This window comes from Pseudomassariella vexata, assembly GCF_002105095.1.
Source record: "Pseudomassariella vexata strain CBS 129021 chromosome Unknown BCR38scaffold_10, whole genome shotgun sequence".
Classification (NCBI taxonomy): Eukaryota; Fungi; Ascomycota; class Sordariomycetes; order Amphisphaeriales; family Pseudomassariaceae; genus Pseudomassariella; species Pseudomassariella vexata.
Genome location: NW_024467965.1, coordinates 410,561 through 434,896, shown reverse-complemented (window position 1 = coordinate 434,896; position 24,336 = coordinate 410,561). Strand labels below are relative to the sequence as shown.

General features: G+C 52.3%; 9 protein-coding genes and 1 non-coding gene across 10 annotated transcripts; 6 read left to right on the top strand and 4 right to left on the bottom strand.

The window, feature by feature from the left end:
- Nucleotides 1-546: 546 nt before the first annotated feature.
- On the top strand, nucleotides 547-2,988 carry BCR38DRAFT_347258 (Neutral/alkaline nonlysosomal ceramidase; the record flags this gene model as incomplete). Its single annotated transcript, XM_040856331.1, has 5 exons — nucleotides 547-1,125; nucleotides 1,185-1,200; nucleotides 1,259-1,604; nucleotides 1,653-1,821; nucleotides 1,882-2,988. 5 exons carry the CDS (start codon nucleotides 547-549, stop codon nucleotides 2,986-2,988), a joined length of 2,217 nt encoding a protein of 738 aa, XP_040713400.1.
- Nucleotides 2,989-3,154: 166 nt separating this feature from the next.
- BCR38DRAFT_31866 (uncharacterized protein) lies at nucleotides 3,155-5,939 on the top strand. Its single transcript, XM_040854744.1, has one exon. It carries the CDS (start codon nucleotides 3,510-3,512, stop codon nucleotides 5,760-5,762), a length of 2,253 nt encoding a protein of 750 aa, XP_040713399.1. The 5' UTR covers nucleotides 3,155-3,509; the 3' UTR covers nucleotides 5,763-5,939.
- A 177-nt stretch (nucleotides 5,940-6,116) lies between these two features.
- BCR38DRAFT_348557 (Utp14 protein-domain-containing protein) lies at nucleotides 6,117-8,860 on the bottom strand (the record flags this gene model as incomplete). The annotated part of the gene is made up of 2 exons (XM_040856431.1): nucleotides 6,117-6,299; nucleotides 6,383-8,860. The coding sequence occupies 2 exons, from the start codon at nucleotides 8,858-8,860 to the stop codon at nucleotides 6,117-6,119; spliced, it is 2,661 nt and encodes an 886-aa protein (XP_040713398.1).
- Nucleotides 8,861-9,212: 352 nt separating this feature from the next.
- BCR38DRAFT_487076 (mitochondrial ribosomal protein L27-domain-containing protein) lies at nucleotides 9,213-9,622 on the top strand (the record flags this gene model as incomplete). The annotated part of the gene is made up of 2 exons (XM_040864107.1): nucleotides 9,213-9,401; nucleotides 9,500-9,622. 2 exons carry the CDS (start codon nucleotides 9,213-9,215, stop codon nucleotides 9,620-9,622), a joined length of 312 nt encoding a protein of 103 aa, XP_040713397.1.
- A 677-nt stretch (nucleotides 9,623-10,299) lies between these two features.
- BCR38DRAFT_439870 (Alpha/Beta hydrolase protein) lies at nucleotides 10,300-13,070 on the bottom strand. Its single transcript, XM_040860665.1, has 3 exons — nucleotides 12,729-13,070; nucleotides 11,567-12,562; nucleotides 10,300-11,490 (listed from the first exon to the last, which is right to left on the bottom strand). Exons 1-3 carry the CDS (start codon nucleotides 12,789-12,791, stop codon nucleotides 10,402-10,404), a joined length of 2,148 nt encoding a protein of 715 aa, XP_040713396.1. The 5' UTR covers nucleotides 12,792-13,070; the 3' UTR covers nucleotides 10,300-10,401.
- Nucleotides 13,071-13,377: 307 nt separating this feature from the next.
- On the top strand, nucleotides 13,378-14,537 carry BCR38DRAFT_31836 (Pre-rRNA-processing protein TSR2-domain-containing protein). The gene is made up of 2 exons (XM_040854741.1): nucleotides 13,378-13,583; nucleotides 13,638-14,537. Exons 1-2 carry the CDS (start codon nucleotides 13,538-13,540, stop codon nucleotides 14,228-14,230), a joined length of 639 nt encoding a protein of 212 aa, XP_040713395.1. The 5' UTR covers nucleotides 13,378-13,537; the 3' UTR covers nucleotides 14,231-14,537.
- Nucleotides 14,405-15,785, bottom strand: BCR38DRAFT_459227 (uncharacterized protein; the record flags this gene model as incomplete). The annotated part of the gene is made up of 3 exons (XM_040862255.1): nucleotides 14,405-14,736; nucleotides 14,786-15,521; nucleotides 15,585-15,785. The coding sequence occupies 3 exons, from the start codon at nucleotides 15,783-15,785 to the stop codon at nucleotides 14,405-14,407; spliced, it is 1,269 nt and encodes a 422-aa protein (XP_040713394.1).
- Nucleotides 15,786-17,661: 1,876 nt separating this feature from the next.
- Nucleotides 17,662-19,566, top strand: BCR38DRAFT_459226 (transcription factor PAP1-domain-containing protein; the record flags this gene model as incomplete). Its single annotated transcript, XM_040862254.1, has 4 exons — nucleotides 17,662-18,141; nucleotides 18,201-18,957; nucleotides 19,020-19,329; nucleotides 19,386-19,566. The coding sequence occupies 4 exons, from the start codon at nucleotides 17,662-17,664 to the stop codon at nucleotides 19,564-19,566; spliced, it is 1,728 nt and encodes a 575-aa protein (XP_040713393.1).
- A 1,145-nt stretch (nucleotides 19,567-20,711) lies between these two features.
- Nucleotides 20,712-20,814, top strand: BCR38DRAFT_t248. The gene has a single exon. It is a non-coding gene; the product is annotated as a tRNA-Thr (tRNA).
- Nucleotides 20,815-21,956: 1,142 nt separating this feature from the next.
- Nucleotides 21,957-24,021, bottom strand: BCR38DRAFT_411199 (uncharacterized protein; the record flags this gene model as incomplete). The annotated part of the gene is made up of 3 exons (XM_040858549.1): nucleotides 21,957-23,419; nucleotides 23,466-23,895; nucleotides 23,956-24,021. 3 exons carry the CDS (start codon nucleotides 24,019-24,021, stop codon nucleotides 21,957-21,959), a joined length of 1,959 nt encoding a protein of 652 aa, XP_040713392.1.
- Nucleotides 24,022-24,336: the final 315 nt, after the last annotated feature.

Here is a 24,336-nt window from a genome sequence, read left to right as displayed (position 1 = left end):
GTTTGTGCAAATTGTCCTCCGACTGGGTGCCTCCCAGAGCGGCATTCCAGCTTTGCTGCAGGTTGGCACGTTGTGGCGGGGAAAGAAACAAAGCAAGGCATCATTGACCTACCAAAGATAGCCATACACAATCGGCCAGCACGGGGCCTGAACCGTGGATACAAGAAAAGAGAAGTCATCGCCGACGTTGCATTCGTGTGAGGGGAGGCCTATCTAGCTCTAGACGAGATTATGACCTAGAGTGCTCGATGACCGAGGCTTTTGCTATCTTGGGTACCTAACGTACGTATGCGGGCCAGCAGTTCGCACCTTCCGATAGGAAACGCCTGATCGCCTAACCCAGCTGGAAAGAATAAAAGGCTTGACGATGCCGCCTGGTTGGACCCGGGTGTAGCACCCAGATCTCCGTAGACGTATTCCCGTCGTACAACTAACAAGGAAAATTTGGCACTGAAAACCGTGCTTGGATAGGACTCCCTCCCTGAAAGCATGGCTCCACTTCAGCACCAGAACGGCCTTCGGGTCCCGAGACGTTCCATATTTGCCATGTTCTCGGTCGTTTTCTTCTTCGTCCTGGGTGTGTTTGTTGTATCTAAGTTGAATGCGCCAGTCCAGAGACGTGGCTTCGATATCCGGCATAAACCCCAACTCGGCACACCTCTGCTGTCTAAAGCCCGCGCAACGGCAATAGGGGACAAGTACCTCCTTGGGGTTGGCAAAGCTGATGTAACTGGGCCCGTTGTCGAGCTGAACTTTGCTGGGTACGCCTCTTCGGCCCAGACGGGCACGGGGTTGCGGCAACGCATCTATTCGCGAGCTTTTATTGTTGGCGATGTCGACAACCCGGACGATCGGTTCGTGTATCTAATTCTGGATACGCAATCGGGCGACACTGCGGTGAGATATGGTATCTTGGATGGCTTGGCTGCGCTTGGAGACGACTACTCCATGTATGGACAGTCAAATGTGGCTGTCACGGGAACTCATTCGCACTCGGGCCCAGGAGCATGGTTCAACTATCTGTTGCCTCAGATTACCAGTTTGGGCTTCGACAAGCAGAGTTACCAGGCTGTCGTCGATGGCGCTCTGCTCTCTATCCAAAGAGCTCACGCATCGCTCGAGGAGGTCAGTTTCCACACCTAGTGTCACTCGGACCTATTCTGAAGCTAACCTCACGGTTCCAGGGCTACCTTGATTATGGTACGGCACCCAAGTGCTACACTGGACTGAGCCGAATGTCGTAACTCACATTGAACAGGAACTGTGAACATCACAGATGGCAACTTGAGCCGCAGTTTATATGCGTATATGGCCAATCCTGCGTCCGAACGAGCCCAGTACCCAGACAGCACCGACAAAACGATGACCGTGCTCAGATTTCAGCGTGCTTCAGATAGCAAGAACATCGGTCTACTGTCATGGTACCCTGTCCACGGCACGTCCATGTTGGAAAACAATACCCACGTGACCGGTGACAACAAGGGAGTGGCGGCCATTATGTTCGAGAAAGAGCTCCAAGGTGACGCCAGCACTGCCGAAGGCTTCGTCGCCGGTTTCTCCCAGGCCAATGTCGGCGACACCACGCCGAACGTTTTGGGGGCTTGGTCAGTCTCACTCTCATGTTTAGTACTCATTACTGACGACATATCTAGGTGCGATGATGGATCAGGTCAAATGTGCTCCTACGAGAACAGCACTTGTGCTGATGGCAAATCTCAAAGTTGCCATGGTCGCGGCCCCCTCTTCGGGAACTTGGATCTTGGAGTTTCCAGCTGTTACGAAATTGGGAGGCGCCAGTACGCTGGTGCGAAGTCAGTCTTCGTAAGCACAGCCCCGTGCTAGGTTAACGTATTCCGACTGTGTCTAACTCGCCGTTCGTAGGACTCCTTGAGCTCTTCAGGCACCCTTGTCGTGGGAGCAAGCGTCAAGTCGTTCCATTTCTATCAGGATATGCAATACTACAAGTTTTCCCTGGATAATGGCACCGAGGTTCAAACCTGTCCCGCTGCCTTAGGATACTCGTTTGCAGCAGGCACCACTGATGGCCCTGGCGCATTTGACTTCACGCAGGCAGATTCAGGTAGCCCTGACGCGAATCCTCTCTGGGCACTTGTAAGCGGTGTCCTCAGGGAGCCATCCGCAGAGCAAAAGGCTTGCCAGTATCCCAAGCCGGTTCTACTCGACGTCGGCGAGCTGTCTGAGCCATACGTCTGGAGCCCCAACATCGTGGATATGCAGGTGTTGCGCGTCGGCCAGTTCGTCATCATCATCAGTCCCAGCGAGGCAACCACCATGGCCGGACGCCGCTGGAGAGCCGCAGTCAAGGAGGCAGTATCCGAGTTCCTCGACGAGGAGCCCATGGTTGTTCTCGGCGGGCCGGCAAACACGTATGCGCACTACTGCGCCACGCCAGAGGAATATGCAATCCAGCGGTACGAGGGCGCATCGACTCTATACGGCCCCTGGGAACTGCCCGCCTACATCAACTTGACTGTCAGCAAATTGCACTACCTCTCCCCCACAGCAACAGGAGCACCGCCCGCTGGGCCTTCGCCGCCTGACAACCGTGAAACCTCGCTCAGTTTCATCTCGGGCGTGGTATTTGATGCTGCCCCCCTTGGATCGTCCTTCGGCGACTGCAAAGTCCAGCCGAACACCACATACGCCCGCGGCGCCGTCGTGAACGCCACGTTCGTCGGAGCTAACCCGCGGAACAACCTGCGGCTCGAGGGCACCTTTGCCGCTGTCGAGAAGCTGGTCGGTACGGAGTGGACGGAGGTACGTGATGACAGTGATTGGTTCCTGGTCTACACCTGGACGCGGACGAATACCGTGTTGGGTTACAGCGACGTCGTCATCAGCTGGGAGACGGAGTCTGATGCCGAGACGGGCACGTATAGGATCAAGTACTATGGGGATAGAAAGGCGTTGATTGGGGGTGGCATTGCGGCTTTTGAGGGGACGAGTAGGAGTTTCACCTTGACGTAATAAATAATGCGGCGGGAGAAATAACGGTAATTTAATAGGGCATGTTGCCTGGGTTTGGGAAGGGTTGTATTTACGACGTACCTAACGATGCTATGATGGCAAATGGATGAGACCTGGCAATGTCGATTTCTAGCCTTGCCTCGCTCCTATAATCACACCTGATGTGTAGCAGTTGAAACCGGCTCTGTTCTATCCTGTTGAATCACCAGTAAAAACATTGTGTTTGTACACCTTGACTGCCCAGATACCGTGTAGATTTTGACTTATACGCATCAGCCATCTCCCCTATTCTCAACTTGCGGTTGCGGGTAGTGTCGGCCACTTTAGTGTACAGGGACCCCACTGTAAGCGCTGTAATTTGGCCCTCCAGAGCGCGCCACGGCGGTTCGATAAGCTAAGCTTTATCGTACCAAACATTTGAAGCTCGAGGTCTGACGAAAGTTGAAGAAACAACAATCCAACTTCCCCAACATGTCATAACACCCTCCATACCACCTACGCCCCACGAAACCAACTTCCCCATGTCCATGTCCACCAAACGAACGCGCGCGCAATTCGAAAGCGACCTCCGAGCGCAACAGTCACCTTACGTAGTCTTCGGCACTCCCCTGCCCCCCCTCGACGCCGAGACGCGCGACGATGGCTCGTACGTGCCCGTGTGGAAGCAGGAAGTGAGGGACGAGCGAGGACGCAAGCGACTGCATGGTGCATTCACAGGCGGCTTCAGCGCCGGGTACTTTAATACGGTCGGATCTAAAGAGGGGTGGGCGCCAAGTACGTTTGTCAGCTCGAGGGGCAATCGCGCCAGCAAGAATGGCGTTGTTGATGGTAATAAGGATGGCGGAAGGCAGAGGGTAGAGGACTTCATGGATGAGGAGGATTTGGCGGATAAGGCTGAAAGCGAGAAAGTGAGGATGGCCGGGGGGTTTGCGGGATTGGGGTCTACCGAGGAGGATGCTGCGAGGAGGGCAAGTGGGGGCATGGCGGATCTTTTTCGGGTCCGGGGAGAGACCATGGGGGTGAAGCTGTTGAGGAAGATGGGCTGGAAGGATGGCCAGGGCATTGGACCGAAAGTTCGTCGGAAAGCGAGGCTGGACGTTGCGAGTAAGCCTGGTGCGCAGGCAGAGGACGGAGAGACGCATCTCTTTGCGCCTGAGAACGTTTCTATGATTTCCTTCGTCAAGAAGCTGGACCGCAAGGGCTTGGGGTATTTTGGAGAATCAAAATTGGCTCCTGCTGTGTCTGGGATGAAGAAGGATGGTGGTGGGAGCTCCGATGAAGCAGACGAAGACGGGCCGTTGACAAGGCCCAGACGGCTGGCCAGCTCTCTAGGGAAAAAAAAGCCTAAGCCAGCTCGAGGCGGGATTGGCATCGGAATACTGAACGACAATGGATCAGACGACGAGGATCCTTACGAAATCGGCCCCCGAATATCATATAACAGGGTAATAGGCGGGGACAAGAAAAAGAAGAAGGCTGCTATGACAGCCGCAAACCCAAGTTTGCGATCCGCACCCGTCTTCATACCACGAAAGAGCGCACTGGCAAAAGCAGCCAAGAATCTACGAAAATGCCACGATGGACGCCTACCCCTCGACGGCTTCGTCTTTGGCACCGAGACGGACACCCTCACACCCATGATCAACTCCGAGGTCAAGTACCCTCCACCACAAATACCCCCAGATTGGAAGTCCTCCAGGCAGCCCAAAAACGACCCCTCCGCCTCAGCAAAATTCGTGTCTACCGCCGAAGCCGCAAAAGCATCCATCCTCGACCCCAAATCCCGCGCAGAACTACTCGGCGAAGCCCAACTGCCTGGTAAATCCGTCTTCGACTTCCTCTCCGCCTCCGCCCGCGAGCACCTTGCCGCCGCAACCGGCAAGACAGACCTCCCCCCAGCACTAGGCGAAATCCCCAAAGAATATGCCCTCACGCCCGAAGAGCGCCAGCGTGACCTCCTCTCCCAATTGCCCGTCCTCGAGAAAGAAACCGCCATTGCCGCGCTCACCCGCGGCGCCAGCGGCACCGCCCCATACGCCGACAACGAGTCGAAGCGCAGCCGCTATCGTGCGTACCTCGAACATGCGGCCGGGTTCAGCAAAGCTGCGTTTCCTGCGAAATCCGCTGGGATGAGCTCAGATGACTGGCTTCGCGAGTTGCGCGAGTTCCAGAGCTGTGCCAAGATCTTCAAGCCCATGACGGGCATGATGGCGTCGCGGTTTACGACATCTACCACGTCGAAACTCAATAGCGGTTCATCAGGGGCTGCGCCAACCGAATCGGAGCTGCTGTCAAAACCGATGCCCAAGCCGGCCGATCCGTCTGAGGAGGCGGCTAGGCTGGGCATGTATGGCGCTATGACGAGATCGGTGACCGATTTCTATCCCACGCGGCTTTTGTGCAAGAGATTCAACGTACGGCCGCCTGCACATGTACAACCAGAGGCGGAGCAAGACCTCGGGGTTAGGAAGACTACCCCCCCAGCTACTGCGGCGGCAGCGGCCGTCAATCCTTCGCCATATCCAGCCGACGCCGGAGAGATAATGGGAGAAGTGATGAGTACGGGGGCTATAACGCTCGATGAGCTGGTGAGACAAGCTCAGAGCGCCTCCTCAAATACAGATGATGCAGCAAGGGCCAAAGAGCCAGCACCCCCACTGCAACCTGCAAAGGTCGAGATAGACGCGAGCGTGAATGAAGCGCTGGAGGGAAAGCGGGCGCAAGATGCGGTGCTCAAGGCTATCTTCGGAGATAGTAGCGACGATGATGAATGAATGGTGCCGTACATTTACGGAACTTGATTATCATTATACCCAATACACTAGATGGCTACTCAAGGTTTGTGTCAAGTTTGACGACCCCTTTCGAGGTTCCCTGATTAGGGGTTACATATACTCGAGGTGGAGGATGACATTGAATCGTAACGTGCAACTCCAGTTTCTGAGGTTATCACTTACTAGGCCGGACATATTTGCATCGTTGGATTGACATCACGGACACGTCTATTCTGGACCAGCCAGGGCAGTCTAATCTAGTTGGCCCATCAAAATGCCCCTTTTCCAGTATATATACGACTCGACAGTTGGCATTCTCCAAAAGTCCATCTACCGAGGCTACAGCACCACCATTCAATGCATTGGCTTCTCCATAGGCTTGATGATTCCCTGCTTCATGATGACCCTAGGCTTCGTAGCGTTCTGGAATGTATCCTTCGTAACCCACTCCGGGCCGACAGGCAACCTTAGAGCGCGTTCATATTGCACGGTATTCTCATAGATATATGGTAGTTGCGAGGCGAGATATTTGGAGTTCTGTAACCAGCGCGTCAGTATAACGTTCGTTTTCATCTTCGTCCTTGGCGCTTTAGGAGCTGGTAGGGGGTTAGTAATCTCACCTTTTTGATACGCTTCTCGTTGATAATGACGTGTTGCAATCTGGCATCTTTGCGGTCCTTGGGCTTGGTACCCTCCTTTGTGGTTAGGAACTTGCCCTGGTTTCGCTTCTTCTCGCGAGCGCTGACGCCCTCACCGACCCAGCTGCCCCAGCCCGGGAGGGTATTGTCGATGACTTTCTCGTCGTCTTCCTCCTCGATCTGGCGCTTCTCCTGCTCGAACTCGGCGATTGCGTCCAGTCCGCCGAACGCCTTTTCGAGCAGTTTCTGGTCATGGAACTGGATGGGCATGTGGCTGTCTTCGTCGTCTGATATATCGTCGGCGAGCGCCACGGCTTTTTGAGTACCAGACTTGGATTTAGACTTGGGCTTCGGCTCAGAAGATTTTGCTTGTGTTATGACGGCCAATCCAGCGTCCAGATCTAGTACGTCGGCGCTGGAATCTGTCTTCTCCTTCCTCTGCTTTCGACGTGGCCCCGCCGTACTAGCACTCGGTGCAGCCCACGCCCCCGCTGAAGGATTCGGTGCTGGCTCCGTAAAATCCGGCTGCTCTGTCTTGCTTTCTGAAGGGGTGTCAAGTGAAGCCAGGGATTTCCGGTTGGCCCTGACTTTCTTTTCAACAGCGGAAGCCCCATCCCTCTGAATAGCAGAAACGCCAAAGCTCCTTCTGCCAATCTCCTCGGCTTCCGATTCAGAATTGTTCACTATTTCATCATGAGATCCAAGTTCTTTCCGTATCTGAGCGACCATGTCATCGTTGGCCTTCTTCTTGGCTGCTTCAGCTTTCTTCATGAAAGCCATATTCATAAGCTTCGATCCAGAGGTGTCGTCTTCAGGTCTTTCAACACCCTGGAGCTTTTTGAGGAGACGCTTTCTGTCATCTACGTCATCTGAATCGCCCGAGAAGTCTGAATCATCGTCATCGGAGCCATCATTGGCGGCTCTACCTTCGATGCGGCGGCGAAGCTCTTCGTCACGACGAGCCATGTCGGCAATGCCCACACGAACGTCATCGTCCCAAGCAGCACGACCTCCCTTGTTAGACATCTTGGCCCATTTGCTCTCCCTGTGCCGCGCGCCCATCCTTTCCATGGCTCGCTGTCGATCTTGAGTTTCGCGCTCTTCATCCGAGTCGATTTCACCAGCTGCCGCCCTCGCCTCATGCTCCTTTAGTTCATCTCGCTCCCTTTGTTTCCGGTGAACGCGGTGATAGGCTTTGCTCTTAATCTTCTTGATCCGCTTTGCCCTAGCATCTTCACGAGACTTAAGCTCTCTCTCGCGTCGCTTCTGTTGCTGCAACAGCTTTCTGGAAAGTGCTTGCTCTTCACCATCATCGAGCGGGTTTTCGGCTGCTTTCTCAGCACTTGGACCTAAGCCGCTCTCCTCCATGATAGACATAATAGTTCGTTCCAGTTCGGACCCTGCTGCCTGCCGATTTAAGGGCTGGATTTCAGTGTTGTCATGTCTTGCAAGGCCTGTTTCTGTCTGGGCCAGTGGGAATACGAGATGGTCCGCTCTTCGATTCTGCTTCACCGTCTCAGTCCACCTGTCTAGTGTTTTGTTGGTACTGTCGTAGGCAGCACTGCGATCTAGGCGAGCTTGCTGCCTCCTCGCAAGGGGCACATCAAGTTTCTGTGGTTTGCTCGATTTCTCCTCCTTACTCATGAGCTTGAGCGACTTCTTGAGTTGGGGATCTTTGATGCCTAGAAGACCTAAATCTTTGAGTCCGATCTTAGCTTTCGGTGCGGTGGCCAATTGTACTTCCTCGTCTTCGTCATCGACTCCTGCGAACTTCTTCACCCAGTCTTTCATTCCGGAAACGTCTTCTCCGTCCTCCATGTCATCATCTGAGGACTCACTGCTGGACGCGCCATCGTCTGATTCGGAGTCGCTGTCTTCTGAGTCTTTATCTCCTGCGGCATCGGGCTCGTCTTCGGACATGGACAAATCTAAGGCAGCTGCGAGATCTATCGCATCTGATCCTAGTGAAGCCCCGTCGGCTTCATCTTCTGAATCCTCTCCGCCCTTGGTCGCTTTTTTCCTACTTCCACCGAACGTATACCCCTCGAATCTCTCTTCGTCGCTATCCCCGAAGGCATCGTCACTTTCGATTTCAGAGTCATCATCGTCATCAACTCCAACTTTCCACTCGTTGCCACTGCTATCGCTTCCGTATTCTACATCGGAGTCATCTTTGGCGCCGCGGCGCATCTTCCTAGGCGGCCCCTCATTCCCACCATCCTCGTCGTCTTCGTCATCATCAACATCTCCTGCTCTGGGACGCTTTCCGCCGCTAAGATCTGTCTCTAGTTCTCGTTGACGAGGGGTACGCTTCGGCTTTTCTTGGTATTCCTCGGACGCGATGGCGAAGGCATTGAGCGCCTTCTTGTTGGATTTCGCTTTGGATGTCTGCTGTTTCCGCTTTGCGTTGGCGCTTGGTCCACCAAGAAGAGGACGTCCGTGAGATTGTCGCCCAGACATAGTAGATTATATATGGCTCTTGACGCTGTCGAGTGTCCCAATTAACCTTGAACGTCAAAGAGTTTCAAACTATTCATCAAGTAAACCATTCAAATTTGGGCGGTGTGCCTGACTTTTTTCTGCCAGTGGCGGGGGTTGACAGGGGTCCTTGTGATATTTGGTGGGGCTATCGGGGCGGGATCCATTCACCGAGACCCCCTGTCAAGAATTTGGGATTTGGATCATACACAATGAGCTTTGCAGCTTCACGCGACGGAATTGAGACAGCAACCTGGACAAGAGTCAACCTCAAACACACACACACAAGTGACTGAGGATATAATAAACCAGAAAATCACGGATCAATCCCATCATGCAGCCCACCACCGTGCTCCGTGCCGCTTACCGCAAGCTGCCGCTGACGACGAAGGATATAAAGAAGGGATTCTACAAGGGCACGCGCACTGGATCTATGGGTAGCCACACCAAGTTTGGAGGATACATTATAGATTGGAACAAAGTGCGGACGTATGTTGTGCCGGAGGGATTGAACGAGTTCAAAGTATGTTGGCAGTCCGTAGTCTCTATTCAAAGAGCTGGGAGGAAGGAATACGGTTGTGCTCCATTGCACGTATGAATGCTAATGCTATCATCTTATAGTTGACGCCGTTCGTAACACAAAGAATGCCACGAACAAGGGGCACCTACGATGGCCCAGCAGGAGGTCCCAAGAGTCCCGAGTTGTATCTGGAGCGGTGGAAGTCTGAGAACGGATTGGATTGAGAGCCTATACTTTACTTGCGGGTTAAATTGTCGGGGCGTTGGCTGACTGACCACCCAAGAACGGCTTATACGGATCTGACGGGGAAATCGCAGATCGTCAAAGTTGGTGATCGGATTTCGAGCAATACCCGAGTTGTCTTTTTTCAAGCACCGTATGCTTGTACTATACCAACTTTGTACATTGTGCTCATATACACATACTGAACTTGTCAAAAGGCAGCCTGTGGCTACGGTACTTCTCTAGTAGTGTCTAGTCACGATATAAGTCCATGGGAATGCCAAGCTCTCTGTTGACATGGAAGATACCGGTGGTGGAAAAGTTAGCCCCTAAAGCGTCAATATAAACTGTAGTTTCCTGTTTCTGCGGGAAGTTATAGCCCTGTCACTTTTCACCTAAATTGTTGCTGCGAAGCTGAACTTCGATTATTTAGCGGTCAACCCCTGGATAACATAAACCAAAATACCTTTGGTTGAAGAGCGGGCATTGTGTCGATCGTAGAAGTAGAGAGGACTAAAACCCACACTTAACTAAGGTGCTCCAGGGTCGTCACTTTAACTTGCTCATACCCGTTATTTACGCATGAATGAATACCATAATAGCCATCAAAAGTCTGCCAACAAAACTGATAAACTTTGAGAAGATCTCGCTAAACATCATACAAGTTACCATTACTTGATTTGGTTTCTTTCAAGTATCTTGAATTAAAATTAAACCTTACGACAGACATCAGTCTATAATACAATCAATCATTTAATACACTTAATGTGGCTACAACTTCCTAGGACTGACGACTGGTTCGAGGGGTACTGCTAGTAACAGGCTCCTCCTCGAACGTATCATCAAGTGCGGCCCCAGCTACCGCCACATCGGCTGTTGTCTGATGGTCATCCCGAACGTGCTGCTCCTGTCTTTGAAGATCGCCCACACTGCGGGCACCAGCGCCTCCTTGAGTAGTGACTCTGCGTTGCGGCTCGTCCGTATCCTGCTTACGAGAAACGGTCATTTCGTCGTGCTTTGAACCCCACAGTGACCACAGCGCAAGACCCAAGCCCTTCTTCTTCTTCTTCTTGGTAGGGTCAGTCTCGTAGTCCTTGTGCAGCCGACCTGCAAGCGCGCTGGGAGGGGGTTTTTCGCCCGGAAAATCCTTGTAGCCAGCTATCATCTCTTTGAGACGGGCTTTGTGTATCTTGGCGCGAGTAGCGGCGAAGCGGTGGTCCAAATGCCTGCGAGCCTCGAGCCACTTTCGAACTGGTCCTTCTTGTAGTGTGCCGACTTTGGCTGGATCCATGGTGCAAGCAGGTAGATCCGTCGGCGGATCTAAAGGGGTGAGTATACCGTGGCGATCCACACGCTGGCGAATCATATGGCTCTTGAAGACCGGAAGTTCATCCCCAGCCTTGCCAACGGCTTCCGGTGTAGAGGATTTCATTTCTTCCCTCGTAGGCGTTCGAGAGCCACCGATTTCACTCGAAATGACGGAGATATCATCGTCATCAAGAATTTCAATCTCGGTATGCTGTGCTCGTGCAAGAGCCCAAGCTCCAAATTGAGCGATAGATCGATACATAAACTTGGCCGGACGCGTGAAACTGAGTGTTGGTGCTACGTGGCAGAGGTCATCCCATACTTGGAGTTGCACATCTGTTGGCTTGAAGCGTGCTAATTGCTCCTTCGCCAAATCATCCATCCGAGCATCATCCAGCGTATACTCGGTCGGGTTTGCGCACTTATGAGCCAAGTATATCTGCTCATCTCGGAGAAATTCACCACCACCTACCATAATGAGCAGTGGTGGAAGGCCGCCCAGGGTTGGTTGCATGATAGGGCTGACAAGCGGATGAAAGAGCATATCGTTAGTAGTGTACATCTACCCATCGTAAGCATTCATTCTTGTTTTGGGCAGGGGGGTTACGGTTTCAAAAATGGAAGAATAACAGGCTTACCTGGATTTGATCTTTCAAGTATATTTCCTTGCCATCGAGATTGATCGAAAGGAGATCTGGCGCTACATCTTGAGCAGGCGGTGTAGAACCTTCAGCTGCGTCTCTGTCGTCTTGCTGCATCTCCACTGAAGCCTGTTTCCCGAGTTTTGCCTGGCTCAAGTCGGCGTGCATTTTTACCTGCTCTACGAGCATAGCATGCTCGTCGCTATTGGGTGGTGGCCAAGATGTTGAGGGCTTGTGATGAAAGCCATGAGACGGAATGTAGTCCAAAGGACATTCGCTAGCCACGCTTGGAAAAGAATGTGTAAGATCAACCCAGGGGCTAATGAGAATAGCACCCGCGGGCAGAGGAAGGCCTCTGTCTCTAATGACGACAAGTAAGCTCAAGACCATCCCACCACCAGCAGAGTCTCCCGCGAAGATGACGGTGGTTGGATCTTGAACCGTCAGCAGATACAAGTATGCAGCTAGGCAGTCCTGAAGACCGCAAGGGAAGGGAAATTGAGGCGCGAGCCGGTACTTGGGCGCAAACAGTCTTGCTTTGAGCTTTCTCGAGTGGCGCTGTAGTTGGTAGCGATGTTCGTCGACGGACCCGAAGAAGTATGCCCCTCCGTGGACGTACAGCATAACTCGCTTTCCCGGCTCCCCCGACTCCTTGCGCTCGTGTCGGTCAGCCCGCATCTCCACCCACTCAGCTTCGAGGGGTATCTTCGGTTTGCGCCATTGCCACCACGTCTTTCCGCCTACTCTTCTGATGCCTACTGGCCCAAGTTGGTCTTGTATAGCTGTAGCAGCTTCATCCACCTTCTCCACAGGAATCTCAACGGTATCGACTTTGACCCATTGAGGGTGAGGCACCCATTGTGACGTGAAGGTCTGTAGTTCTTCCACAGTGTGTTGTGCCGCGAAAGTTAAGAAGGACCTAATAAGATGTAGGCCTTCGTCGTAGGAGAGATGGGCTGTTGGACGCTGCTTCAGGGGCCTCCGATTGAGGTACTAGAGAATGGGAGGCTTGTTAGCTTCGACCATTCCCTATAAAATGGTTGTCTCGACTCTCCCGAGTGGTCCGAACCCGGCTTCCGGTATAGTAGCTCAGAGATCACTAAATTCCGACAGGATAAGGTAAAAAAGGCATGTTCACTCCTTTCAGGTGTTGACCTACATGAGACATGAAAGTTGAAATTACGGTAGGCGTAACCGCCATGGAGACCGTTGCAGTATTCATGGCTGCGGTCTACAAGTAAGGTTGTGTACGTCGCGCGAGCCTCAAGGTCTCAGAAAGGAGAGTGACAATCTCATTCAGGACCCATACAGGTGGGCGGCAGCACGGTCGTCATTGAAACGACTGACAGTAGATCCCAGAAGAGGCCATTCCATTTTGTGTGGTACTGCACTTTGCCATGCGGAATAGCTGGTCAAGCGACCATGACTTGGGGAATGTCGTCCACTCATTGTCTTCCTTCAAGACGACTTGGATTTTCATCAGCAACACCGAGGCGCTGATGTCATCGCAGGTGCACTCAAAGAAACAGCCACATTGCCAAATGCGGAAATGACCATGTCAAATGCAGGCGAACGGGTTTTGGCGGGGCGTGCTTCAGAGTAGCTCCCAGATCCACTGAGGTCTGGACCCCACGCAGATGCGACGATAACTTGCAGGTGCGCAGATATTTTTTGCAGTGATTCCATAGCCACTTCCTGAGAAAATCTTGACTATTATTATATGACGACTTGGGTTAATAAGGTCCAAATTGGCTTGGAGGAGATGTTAAACGTTCCACTGGTTGGGTCGTCTTGAGATACGGCGATTTACAGGGCGAGCGACTGTAGCTGCCCATAGATGATGCCCAGGCGGTCACCAGTGGCAGAAACCTGCGAAATTCAAGCATTGCCAAAAATATTGACGAACCCCTCCATTGGATCTCGTTGGTGCTAGACAATTGCCCAAGATCTTGAGTTGGACAACCTGAAATGGCGTCGCAGACTTCCACCTCCCAGTCCAAGGTGTCTTCGCCTGGTGAGTAATGTTCGAAAAAGCCATGCTGCAGTATTCACTAATCCTCGCTCACAGCGAAACTGGCCCAAATCCGACAACAAAACTTCGAGCAAGCCGTCGCCCTGTCCCTCCACCTCTGGCCCGCCCTCACCGTCGCCGTGCAGAACAACTGGAGCGATGAGAATGCGGAAGACGTGCGCGACTGGTTCTGTGGGGCCATAGTCGAGCTGTTTCCGAGCTTTGTGGCCCTGGCCAAGCTCGTCGAATCCGGCAAGGAGAAGCCCGAGGACCATGAGGAGCCCGATGCCGAGTACGTCGAGGAGCGTTTGCTGCAAGTTATGGCCGATGAGTACCAGGTCGCAGTCGACGACGGTTCGAGCCATGAGACGGCCAATGAGATCATACGTTTGCGGGCGGCGTGCGCGAGGGACCAGTTTGAGGGTGTTGACGAGCTGAGGAGGCGGTTCGAGAGCCGCAAGGGGAAGAAGATTGTCCTGCAGGTGGCGCCGGATGTGGATCAGGATACCGACTGGGAGAGCGATGACGACGAGGACGACGATGATGTGGAGATGGACGAGGCGCCGGCCTTGGCGCCAGTACGGAAAGAGAAACCCCAGCCCGAAATCGACGAAGATGGATTCGAGAAGGTCACACGGAAGAAACGATGAAAGTTGCAAAGATTTTATACCAAAAAGCGCTCTGTGACTATTATTATGCCTAAATGGGGTGTACAAAGCTTCCAAAGCATTCAACATAATCAGTGCCAACGCCTAACGTACTCCGAGGACCTACACAGCAAGCATCCACTGAATTTCGACTGGTGCACAACTAGAGGATTGTTCCTATTCCCAGTCTTCTTCTTCGCTGTCATCGCTCTCATCGCCCTCGGGCGATTCTTTGGGCGAATTGGGCGCCTGACTTGGGTTTCCAGACGTGGCCCCTACAACATCATAGCTGGTGTCGCTGTCTGCTTGCGACTTTTCATCGTTGGACTTGCGGGGCTCCGAAGGCTTCAGAAGAGCCTTGTTTGATTTCGTGTCTGAGGGTGGGTGGATGGTGGTAGAGGATTCGGCCGAAGCTGGTCTCATCGGTTTGTCCGTCGGCTTGCTTGGTTCTGCTGCCTCATCGTCAGAGTCTTCACCCCACCCGTCATCCTCAGCCTCTGCCGAAGCAGCTGTATCAAAGTTAGTATAGCTACAACTTTAGGAATCGATTCAATATACCCTTCAAAAGATCGCGACGTCTAGCCTCGGCAGTCTCGATGCTATGTCTGAGGAAGTAGTATCTCTTCCAGAAGCTGGCATACGGTACTTGGTCGGGCACCACCCGTTCCATCGTGCTGCGCAATTCGGGATACTTGGCCAGGTCGCTACTGATAGCCTCAGTCTTGCTATCGATGTTGAAGTCTTTAACCCACGGCGCAAATTCAGCGCTAACGGGATCGTTGGTGAAACTGTCGGCCGTGGTGTGAATGACATGTAGTTGAGCATCATATCTTGACGTGTGGATAACCCGCTTTCCAGATGCATCCTTGCTTTCAAATAAAACCGTACTACCTTGCCCATCCCCTGTGGTTGTTGGGGGCGCGATGCTGACGGCTTCTTTAAGAAAATCCCTCAGATTCGTGCCAAACTTAAGTAGAGCCTCATCGGCAGCGTCCTCAGCCTTCTGGATGTCCTTCAGTCGCTTGGCAGCTTCTGCCTTCAGGCGGGAGATGACGGACTCAGACTCCTTGATTGCCTCCTCAGAGGTCATATTCCTCGCATCAGTCGGTGTGATCCCTTCCTTCTCCTTATCACCAGCAGCCTGGTTACTTGGTCCTGCAGCGTTTGGGGGAGTCACCAGGGACAAGGACCGGGTTCTGTTGATCAGGGAAGTGCGCAGATCGGCAGCGCCTTTCGCGGCATCAACGCCCAGAGAGGTAATCTCTTGCGACGCCTCACGGTATACGGACTCGCCCTATGTGGTAGAAGGCGTAAGTGTCTAGAATTACCAGCATTGATGAGGGGCATTAGAACATACCTGTTTCACGACATTTCCAAAGAAATCCCCAAGTCTCGAGCCCCAAGGACTCGAGGAGAAGGCACGGTACGCATCTTGTACTTCGTCATTTAGAGTGGGCGACTGCAGCTGCTCGGGCTTGGTGTTCTCCGATGATTTCTCGTTGTCTTTTATCCCCTTCGGAAGAGCCTCTTCGGCGATATGATCATATGCTAGATCCATGGCTCGAAGAAGACCATGGGTCAGCAATGGGAAAAAACTGTTGACTTAGTTGGTTTATTGAGAGAACTGTCCGATGTACCTGGACACTGGTCAGCAACGGTGAGACACTATGCGTTGCAATGGCTCAAGTGACAAGGCTGATGAGTTCGATCTGACGGTGAATGTTGTGGTTGGCTGCTCCCTTTCTAGAGTCATCAAATCGGTTCCACCATGCCAAATGCGGGGGATTGCTTGCAAGGGGCTTCCCAGTCCAATCACGTGCCACAATGGCATCACTGCAACGAGCTTTCCTTATGGAAAGTCGGCGGGGAATTTTCGATGTTATGTACATAGTAAGGATTTCAAGATTCACATTGGAACAAGCGAACACTCTGTCCAGTTTATAGTCGCTGGATCTCAACCAAGTGTTTACAGGAAAGTACATAGCCATCCTAATGTTTAAATCTGTGATTTTCAGAGACAGATCTCGCTCCGCTGCAGCCTTCCCATCGATAAACGGCCGAAGACATCTTATCACTTTACACGAGGCACTGATTCAATTGTTCAATTGTTTGGAACTTTTATTAAGGGAAGGCTAGGTTTGTGTCGATCAACTGCAACGTATCCTTAAGAGTAAGCACTTGCCCTGATAATCGACAAGTATCCATGCAGCGTGAAATTTCGATGTCGGCTGCCGGGGGCAATGACCATAAGATGGGGGTTCCCAGATCCTCAAGAGCGAGCCAAACGCCTCTTGGCAATCTTGTTCTCGACCGCTGTCATCAAGCTAGAATTCGCCACCCATGATATCCTGCTGCTTTTGTACACATGTCCCACCAGACAATGTATCCCTTTTGGGCGTACACGGCCAGCCCGAATCGAATGTGCTTGGAGTAGATTTATTTTACATATAGTAATAATCCTGCATATGTCAGTAGTGATCGTGGTGTTCCGCCATCCATATGAACCACAGCATGGAACGGTATCTTACCATGCTCACGGTATGATAGCAGCATTTGGACCAACGCAAAAATCTTCATAAAGGTCGCCCTTATCGAAGCCAGTGAAGTATGGATCCTCTAGCCTCAGGCTTCAGACAGGCCGAGACGGAGTGATGGCAGACCGACTGACGCCGCCAGACTGGGATTGAAGGGCGTGCATAATATAGAATGAGGGGCAGAGGCGGGTGTTTGATTAGTAAACTCCGCATTTAAACCCGATTCACCAATTAAAGCTGTCTATGCCATTCCTTGCCTTTCGTTCAACCCGTGAATTCGACCGGTGCAATCCATTTCAGCCACTCCCTCCAACCTCCACGTAAAGCATCTGTACGGCGCTTACAAATCGGAAACGGCCGTTCTCCTTGCCCCTCTCGAATTCTTTCTATGCTTGTGACCGTCTCGAGGAATTTTCATCATTCGCATACTATTGCACCAAGAGATTGTGACCACTTCCGTTTGTTCCTCTAAAATCAGAGGGGCGTGTTGCCAGTGTCAGGCAGCTACTTTCTTACAACCTGTCGGAACGTTCGTCACCCTGTGTGCCTCTTCCGACATTCACGTTCAAGAACGTTCGAGGCGACTTTTTCATCATCGTGATCCTCAACCCCACCGACGTCGTTGCCCGATTGAACTGATCAGACACGGTCGCAACGATATCAACGACAATTACGTGGTTGGAGCGAATGTCAGTACCTCGCGCTTAACGGCACCCACAACTTACTACGATCGGCTTCTTAGTTCTGGCCAACACTGTTGTCATCCTTAGTTGGCCAGAGCAGTGAGATTGCGCCTGCTTTCAAGCGCTCGACCTCAACAACTTGGTCGACTCTGACTCAACCAACTCTGTGTTTTCGTCTTCTGTCTTTGCCGTATTTATAATTGTCACTCTCGTCACGATGGCTTCGCCTCGCACCGACGGTTTGCCACCAAACTTCATCCTTACCCCTCAACAGCAGAACCTGTTATTCCGCGCTCTCACTTCGAATCAGCCAACTGCTGCATCGCCTCCGAGGAACCCTCTTTCACTGTCTCCTCATTCCTTCACCGCGTCGCCGCAGCAAAATGATTCCAGCGCCGGCGATTCAAATGTTGTTCAGGAGAGCCCTTATTTGGACTACGATTATGACTTCGATCCCAATGGTAACTTTGATTTTGACTTAACCAACGACAACGTTGGCAAGATGATTGGAGATCTGCCAAGTACTACGCACGGTAGCTCCAACGGCAGTTCCCCCGAGAATGATGGTGGCGATAAGAGAAGCCATCCCGACGAAGATACGGATGATAAGGAGGAAGGCGGCGGGAAGCGGCGGGAGAGTGAGGGCAAAGTCCCTAAGAAACCCGGTCGCAAGCCGCTCACAAATGAGCCAAGTTCCGTGAGTCACATTCTTACATCACGTATGTCGCTGCCATGGTAGTCTAACCACCAATGCAGAAGAGGAAGGCTCAGAATCGTGCTGCCCAGCGTGCTTTCCGTGAGCGCAAAGAACAACATTTGAAGGATCTGGAGACCAAAGTCAAGGAGCTTGAGAAGGCTTCTGAAAGCACCAATAGCGAGAACAACCAACTGCGTGCTCAGGTGGAAAAGATGACGATGGAACTAAACGAATACAAAAAGAGGTTGTTAATGATGAACAACTCCTCACGGCCCGCCCCATTACCACGGAACCCGCCACGATTTGGCCAAGGCCTCGTCAACAACCTGAACGACGTCAACTTCCACTTTGAGTTTCCCAAGTTTGGTATGCTTCCAGGCCCACAAACTACGACCAACGCCAACAAAGATCATTCGTCCTTGCTTTTGTCAGCAACCAATGTTACCCCGCACTCACAATCGAGATCGCCGGACAAATCGAAAGATCAGGCCAGCTCTGCAACCACGACGAATCGTGAGAATTCGGATGCACAGAGAGACGCGCTTTCCAAGTTTTGTGGAATGCTGAACAACTCGCCCTATGACACTGCAAACAATAATGCGTCTAGAAGCAGTCTGGATTCAACATCTTGCAGCCTTGGAGGCGGCACAAACTCCGGGTCGCCCTCATCTTCGTCCACGTCCAACGCTGGTCCCAGCTCATCTTGCGGCACTTCACCCGAACCCTTCACTCAATCACCATTGGGTTCCAAACCCCTGGATACGTTGACCACCATTGGCGAAGAGCAGCTTGGTCTTATAATTGATAACCCAAGTCGTAAGTGCTGTATCTCAATGTTGCTCGAAACTGGGCGCAAGTACTAATATGCTTTCTTGCAGATTTTAGCGAGTTCGGCAATGTAGACTTCACCAACTTTGATTGGCTCACACAGCAAAACGGGGGCCAGTTCGATCCCCAGCTTTTCGGGGATTACCGTGAGCCACAGGAAAACATTCTTTCCAATAATGCATTTGACGACAGTTTCTTCAATGATGCCTTTGATGCTGACTTCACCACTCCGTTCAACGTGGCGCCAACCCCGAATTTGCCCAAGACGAATCTTGTCGCCGAGATCGATGCGGCGAAGGAGAATGACGATACCATCGTTGCTGGTGCTAACGGGAGACTTCTCACTTGTAACAACATTTGGTACGTGGAAATTTTTGCACTCACTTTGAGTATCGCGAATGCTAATATGCGAATAGGGAGAAATTGCAAAACTGCCCCAAGGTCCAGACTGGTGACATCGACCTCGACGGTCTCTGCTCTGATCTGCAGAAGAAGGCCAAGTGTGGAGGCAGTGGTGCAGTGGTTGATGAGAAGGACTTCAAGGCCGTGATGACGAAGCACTTAGGAGAATCAGCAAACCTTTGTACCGGCCCTTAACATTGACAGGGAGTCAAAGCATTACATGTGCCACCACCTCATATATGAAAATTGCAGATATCGGACGGGATGGGTTGCAACAAGGGATAGGATTATGTCTTCACCGGACGGCAAGGCGTTTATACCAGAGAAAATCAGAACCATCTACAAGGATACAGGGAAGGAAATTGGAGCCTACGGGCTGGGCGCTGGCCGGTGTATCAGATTACATGAACATCTCGTCCTAATGAGGGCTGGTGCGGAGTTCTGATGGTATACCTCACATATGTGTAAGTGTTGCTACGTCATGCAACATGTAGACAGAGGACTCCTTTTGCAGTGTACGGTTGTCGATGACATGAGTTTTACAATGATCAAATTACCACTCTACGATTCGAGCACACCTGACATGGTGTGTTTAAAGCTTGACTTTAGTGACAGGTGCTCATTGGATCATGTGTGTCCCATCTACAGCCTCGTTGTGTCCTCCATTACCTTTCTGACGAAGGACGTTTGCAAATGTCACATGCCCGTCATATCAACAACGTCACTGCCGGTACAGCTGCATTATTTTATGTTCCTCCTATTCGCCTGTGCCAGTGCCAGTGCCCGTACGATCCGCGCCTTTCCTTTGTACGCGGCATTCCGTCATTGCTGGGCCGATTCCAACAGCTTCATCACGACTCGAGCCAACCTAGACGAAGTTCAGCAGGATATTGCGTGGGCCAACCTATCCGAGACTTTCAAAGACGCCGTTCCAGTCACCCGGAAGCTGGGCATGCAGTAAGTGTGGGTTGACTACTTATGCATCGTCCAAGGCGACCTATAAATCAGTAGAACTGCCTCGACAAATATCAGCGACTGAGCAGCCCTGAATTACACATATTCAGCCAAGACCGCGATGTGGAATCCACAAATGGGCGACATCTACGAGGGCGCCTTCGTAGCCATAGCCACCGCATTCGCCTCCAGCAATGACGGAAGTTTCTTGAGACCCTCTCCACGGCGATCAAGCCAACTCTCCCAGACCGTGTCAGTGAAATACCGCGGCACTGGACACGAAGTGAGTGCCCCGCACGTCCACGACGTACGCATTGGTACTAGTAAATAGCAATGTAGAGTACTACATCTGTACTGGCATTTCATGTCGCATAAATTATTACCGTGTCGGCTGGTGTAGTTGGTCACTTCGCTGGTAGATAAGTCCCGATTTGAGCCTCGCCCACTTGGGTCGGTGACGAGTCGCGGGTTCGAATCCCGCAGCTGACACACAAGGGGGTTTAGTCAACCCTTACGGCGCGCTGCCCACCTTGTTGACTTCGCCTACCTAGCGATAATAGGGAGATTGGTGCAGTTTAGGATTACGAGCATCCTAGCCAGTCGACCGTCAAGCACTACGTTGGCGGAATATAACTCGACAGCCGGTCCAGAATTCGAATCGTTAATCCGACCCCTTATCGGACCTCGCCTATCCGATAACGCTCGTCGGCGAACCCGTCCCCTCACGATAGAAGGCGCGCAGCACGCCCCCTCGCCGCGATTCTTGCGAGCGTCTAGACCACGTTACGGTCTATCCACTTGAGCGTATGGTTGAGATGTATACGCTCGACGAGAACCCCAATTAGCAGATACTACGACTTGTCGCGACAAAAAAATAGTCGAGCATCTTCTGCACATCAGCAGCATCCCACCCCTGAGGACGAATTTAAGTGCCACATTACCACGCTTATCGGTAGTTCAGGCAGGGGTTGTAGCACAGACTTAGGGAGGGACAGGAGGTTTAGTAGTCGTTTGGCTACAAGTTTACCTGTATAACCGCCCGACGCGGCTTAAGGGCCCGCTATATCATCTATAGCCCCTTAAGGGAGTACTTGTAGAGGTACCGAGGGTTAACACCTACGGCGTATTTAATATTATTTTTTATTATTACCGTTATTTCTCGGACTTGTCTAGACGCACTGGGACAGCAAAGAACAGTGTATGCAATCACCGCAGTCCGAATCAGCAGAATATAAATCTCTTTCGGCAAAATAAGGGTTCAGTGCTCACTCAAATCAGTATCCAACAGCAGGCTTCTACCCTCGTAGTTGTATCATGGTGTTAACGTACAAGACGGGCAAAACGAAGGATACAAAACATGCTGAATTCATACCAGCTCTCATGCAAAAATCGGCATATCCTATCGAGCACCAAAACGCCTCTCCATCGTCAAGCTTGCCTTTCTAGAATTTCCAATAGGGGTATTTTGGAACCCTTCGGCCCAATTATTAGGGTCTTGTCCAGAATCGCGAAAGTAGGACGGCATGGCGTCATCTAATGTACAAAGGTATGTATCTATGCTGCAAAGTGAGTATGGGTATGCTGGAAGCCAATCCTCGTCTCATGAAAAATAACAAAATAAATAATAATGCTCAGTATTGCGGTCCCCTTTGGGCTTCCACATCACCATTGTAGCCGTAGCCGTAGCTAGGTCGAGTCAAGCTACGCTGACTAGAAGCAGTCCCGGGACGCGCCGGAGGAGCATAGTAATTTTCCGGTTGCCGTTGCTGCATGGGCATGGGCATTGGCGCCGTCATGTTGCGCTGTGGCGGGCCGCCGAAGTGCTGTCTTTGTGGGGAAGGCATCGGGTTCGTAGCACTCCGCATAGGAGGCGGGAAAGACGGGCCGTTATAGCCAGGTCCATTTGCTGGTGGGCCGCGACTCGAGTAGGTAGATGGTGCTGGACTAGAGCGCCCATCCCGCACACTCATGTTGTCGTCGTACATTGGTCGGCCAGGAGGCCCAGGACGCCCACTGAATTGATCGACCGACCTGGGCATCGACGGTGCCGTACTAGAACGCCCGTTGTTGTCATACATTTGTGGTCGTCCGCCTAACTGGTTGACAGCTCTCGGCATTGGTCGGTTGTAGCTGTCCATGCTACCTTGCGGTGCGGGTGACAGAATGCGTTCCGGCATGGCAGGCAGAGAGTCGGGCGAGTAAGTCGATGGGCTTGCCGTGTGGAATGCCCCAAAGCTGGACCCAACACTAGTCTGGACGCGATGCAGGGGTGGCATCTGGGGACCCCCAGCGAAGCTCCGATTCGACTGGGCCGTTCCGGGTCTGACCGGCGGGTAGTTGCTCATGTCTATCTGTGGTAGCGTAGGAGCTGGAGATGCAGATCGATCCATGCCCATCGGAGAAGCTCCACCCACAAGAGGAGCGCGAGACGAGAAGCTGCTCTGCGAGGCCATTGTGTTCATCGTACCTTGTCGCGTAGGCAACGGTCGCTTCTGATCGAACGAACTCAATTCAATGCTGCCCGGCGTTCCGGGGCGCGAGGTGTAAGGAGGCAGTGTACCCATGGTGTCGGTGCGGTTGAGCATAGGCATATCAGGTAACTTGTCGTCCTTTCCGGCATCCATAAAGGTCGGCAGCGTTGCTTGACGCCCGACGGGCAGTTTCTCGCCATTCTTCATTGCAGCCTTCCGTTCCGCCCTGGCGCGATCCCGCTCCTCCTTGGCGATGGCTTTGTTGACCTTGGCGGAAACGATCTTCATCAATCGCTTGTTAATCTTCCGTTCGCAGTACCCCGACAACCCACCATCCTGTCTCGGGATGTAGTGCCACAGGAAGAAGACATAAAACATGGCGGCCAGGAGAAGAGAAATTGCACCGAAAATCCAAATAACAAGGGTGAACAGCATACCCGAGAGAATGAGGGCTTGCTGAATGTCTTCGGCGGCGAGCGTCTCGATCTTGCCAAAGAAGTTCAGAAGGGTCTTATCGACTGACCCGCCATCGGCAGGAATGAGCGCCGAACTATAAACGGCGTACAGAGTCAGTGCATTCACAGCCTGTCGCGGGCCAGAGCAGAAGATGACACGGATCCAGGCTGCAGTTTGTCAGTACGACTCAAGGGTTCGTGGCATGAAACATACACTGGAAACTGAAGTAGGTGAATAGCGCAATGTACTCAGCGCCCTTCTTCGACTTAGTAAGCTCGGCGAAGACAAGGAAACGCCTCCATCCTTGACCTTTGCCCATGCGAGAACTCTCGAGCCGCACAGCCAAGTTGTCGAGATAACACTCGGCAACACTACCCCGCTTCATGATTCGCATGGCACGGATGTGCTCAAATCCCAGATTGATGAACGAGGCAATGATACAGATAGAGAAGATCCACTTGGAAACGTCGAACGGGACGAGCTGGGTCGGTGCAATGGCCCCTGACCACTTGTCGAAGACGAGAAGGTTGACGGCTGTGAAGGTATCGACACCGTAGACCGCAATGGACAGCAGAAGAGAGAGGAAAAGGTAGCCATAGGCCATGACCGTAAGACACGAGCCCGACTTGAAGTCCTTGAGACTCTGAAGATCAAATTGTCAGTATAGTGGCGGCCAATGCATGTGCGCTGAGGGGTAACGTACAATGTAATCCCATTTCTGTTCGGGTCGCACCTCCGCATGCTTGCGACCCTGCCCTGAGCAGCCCATCGTGAAAGATTGCAATGTGTGACCTTTGGAACCTGCCTATACACAACACACCACCGAAAGTCGACACTGTCGAGAAGAGTAGAAGATAGTTAGTCGGAAAGAGTGAGTAGAGCCGTCAAGAAACCGAGTCCAGCTAGCCCGAGAGTTTCAAAATGGTATCAAGAAAAGAACGTTGTCGCCGCCGTGGCCGTTGTGGTTGTTGTTGTTGTTGTTGTTGTTGTCGATTCGGTCCCGCCGTCTTGCACTGGTCGTCTGCTCGCCCGCGAAGCTATCGACTGCGCTCTTGTTGTAGGGAAAGAGCAAGGCTGGCAAAGG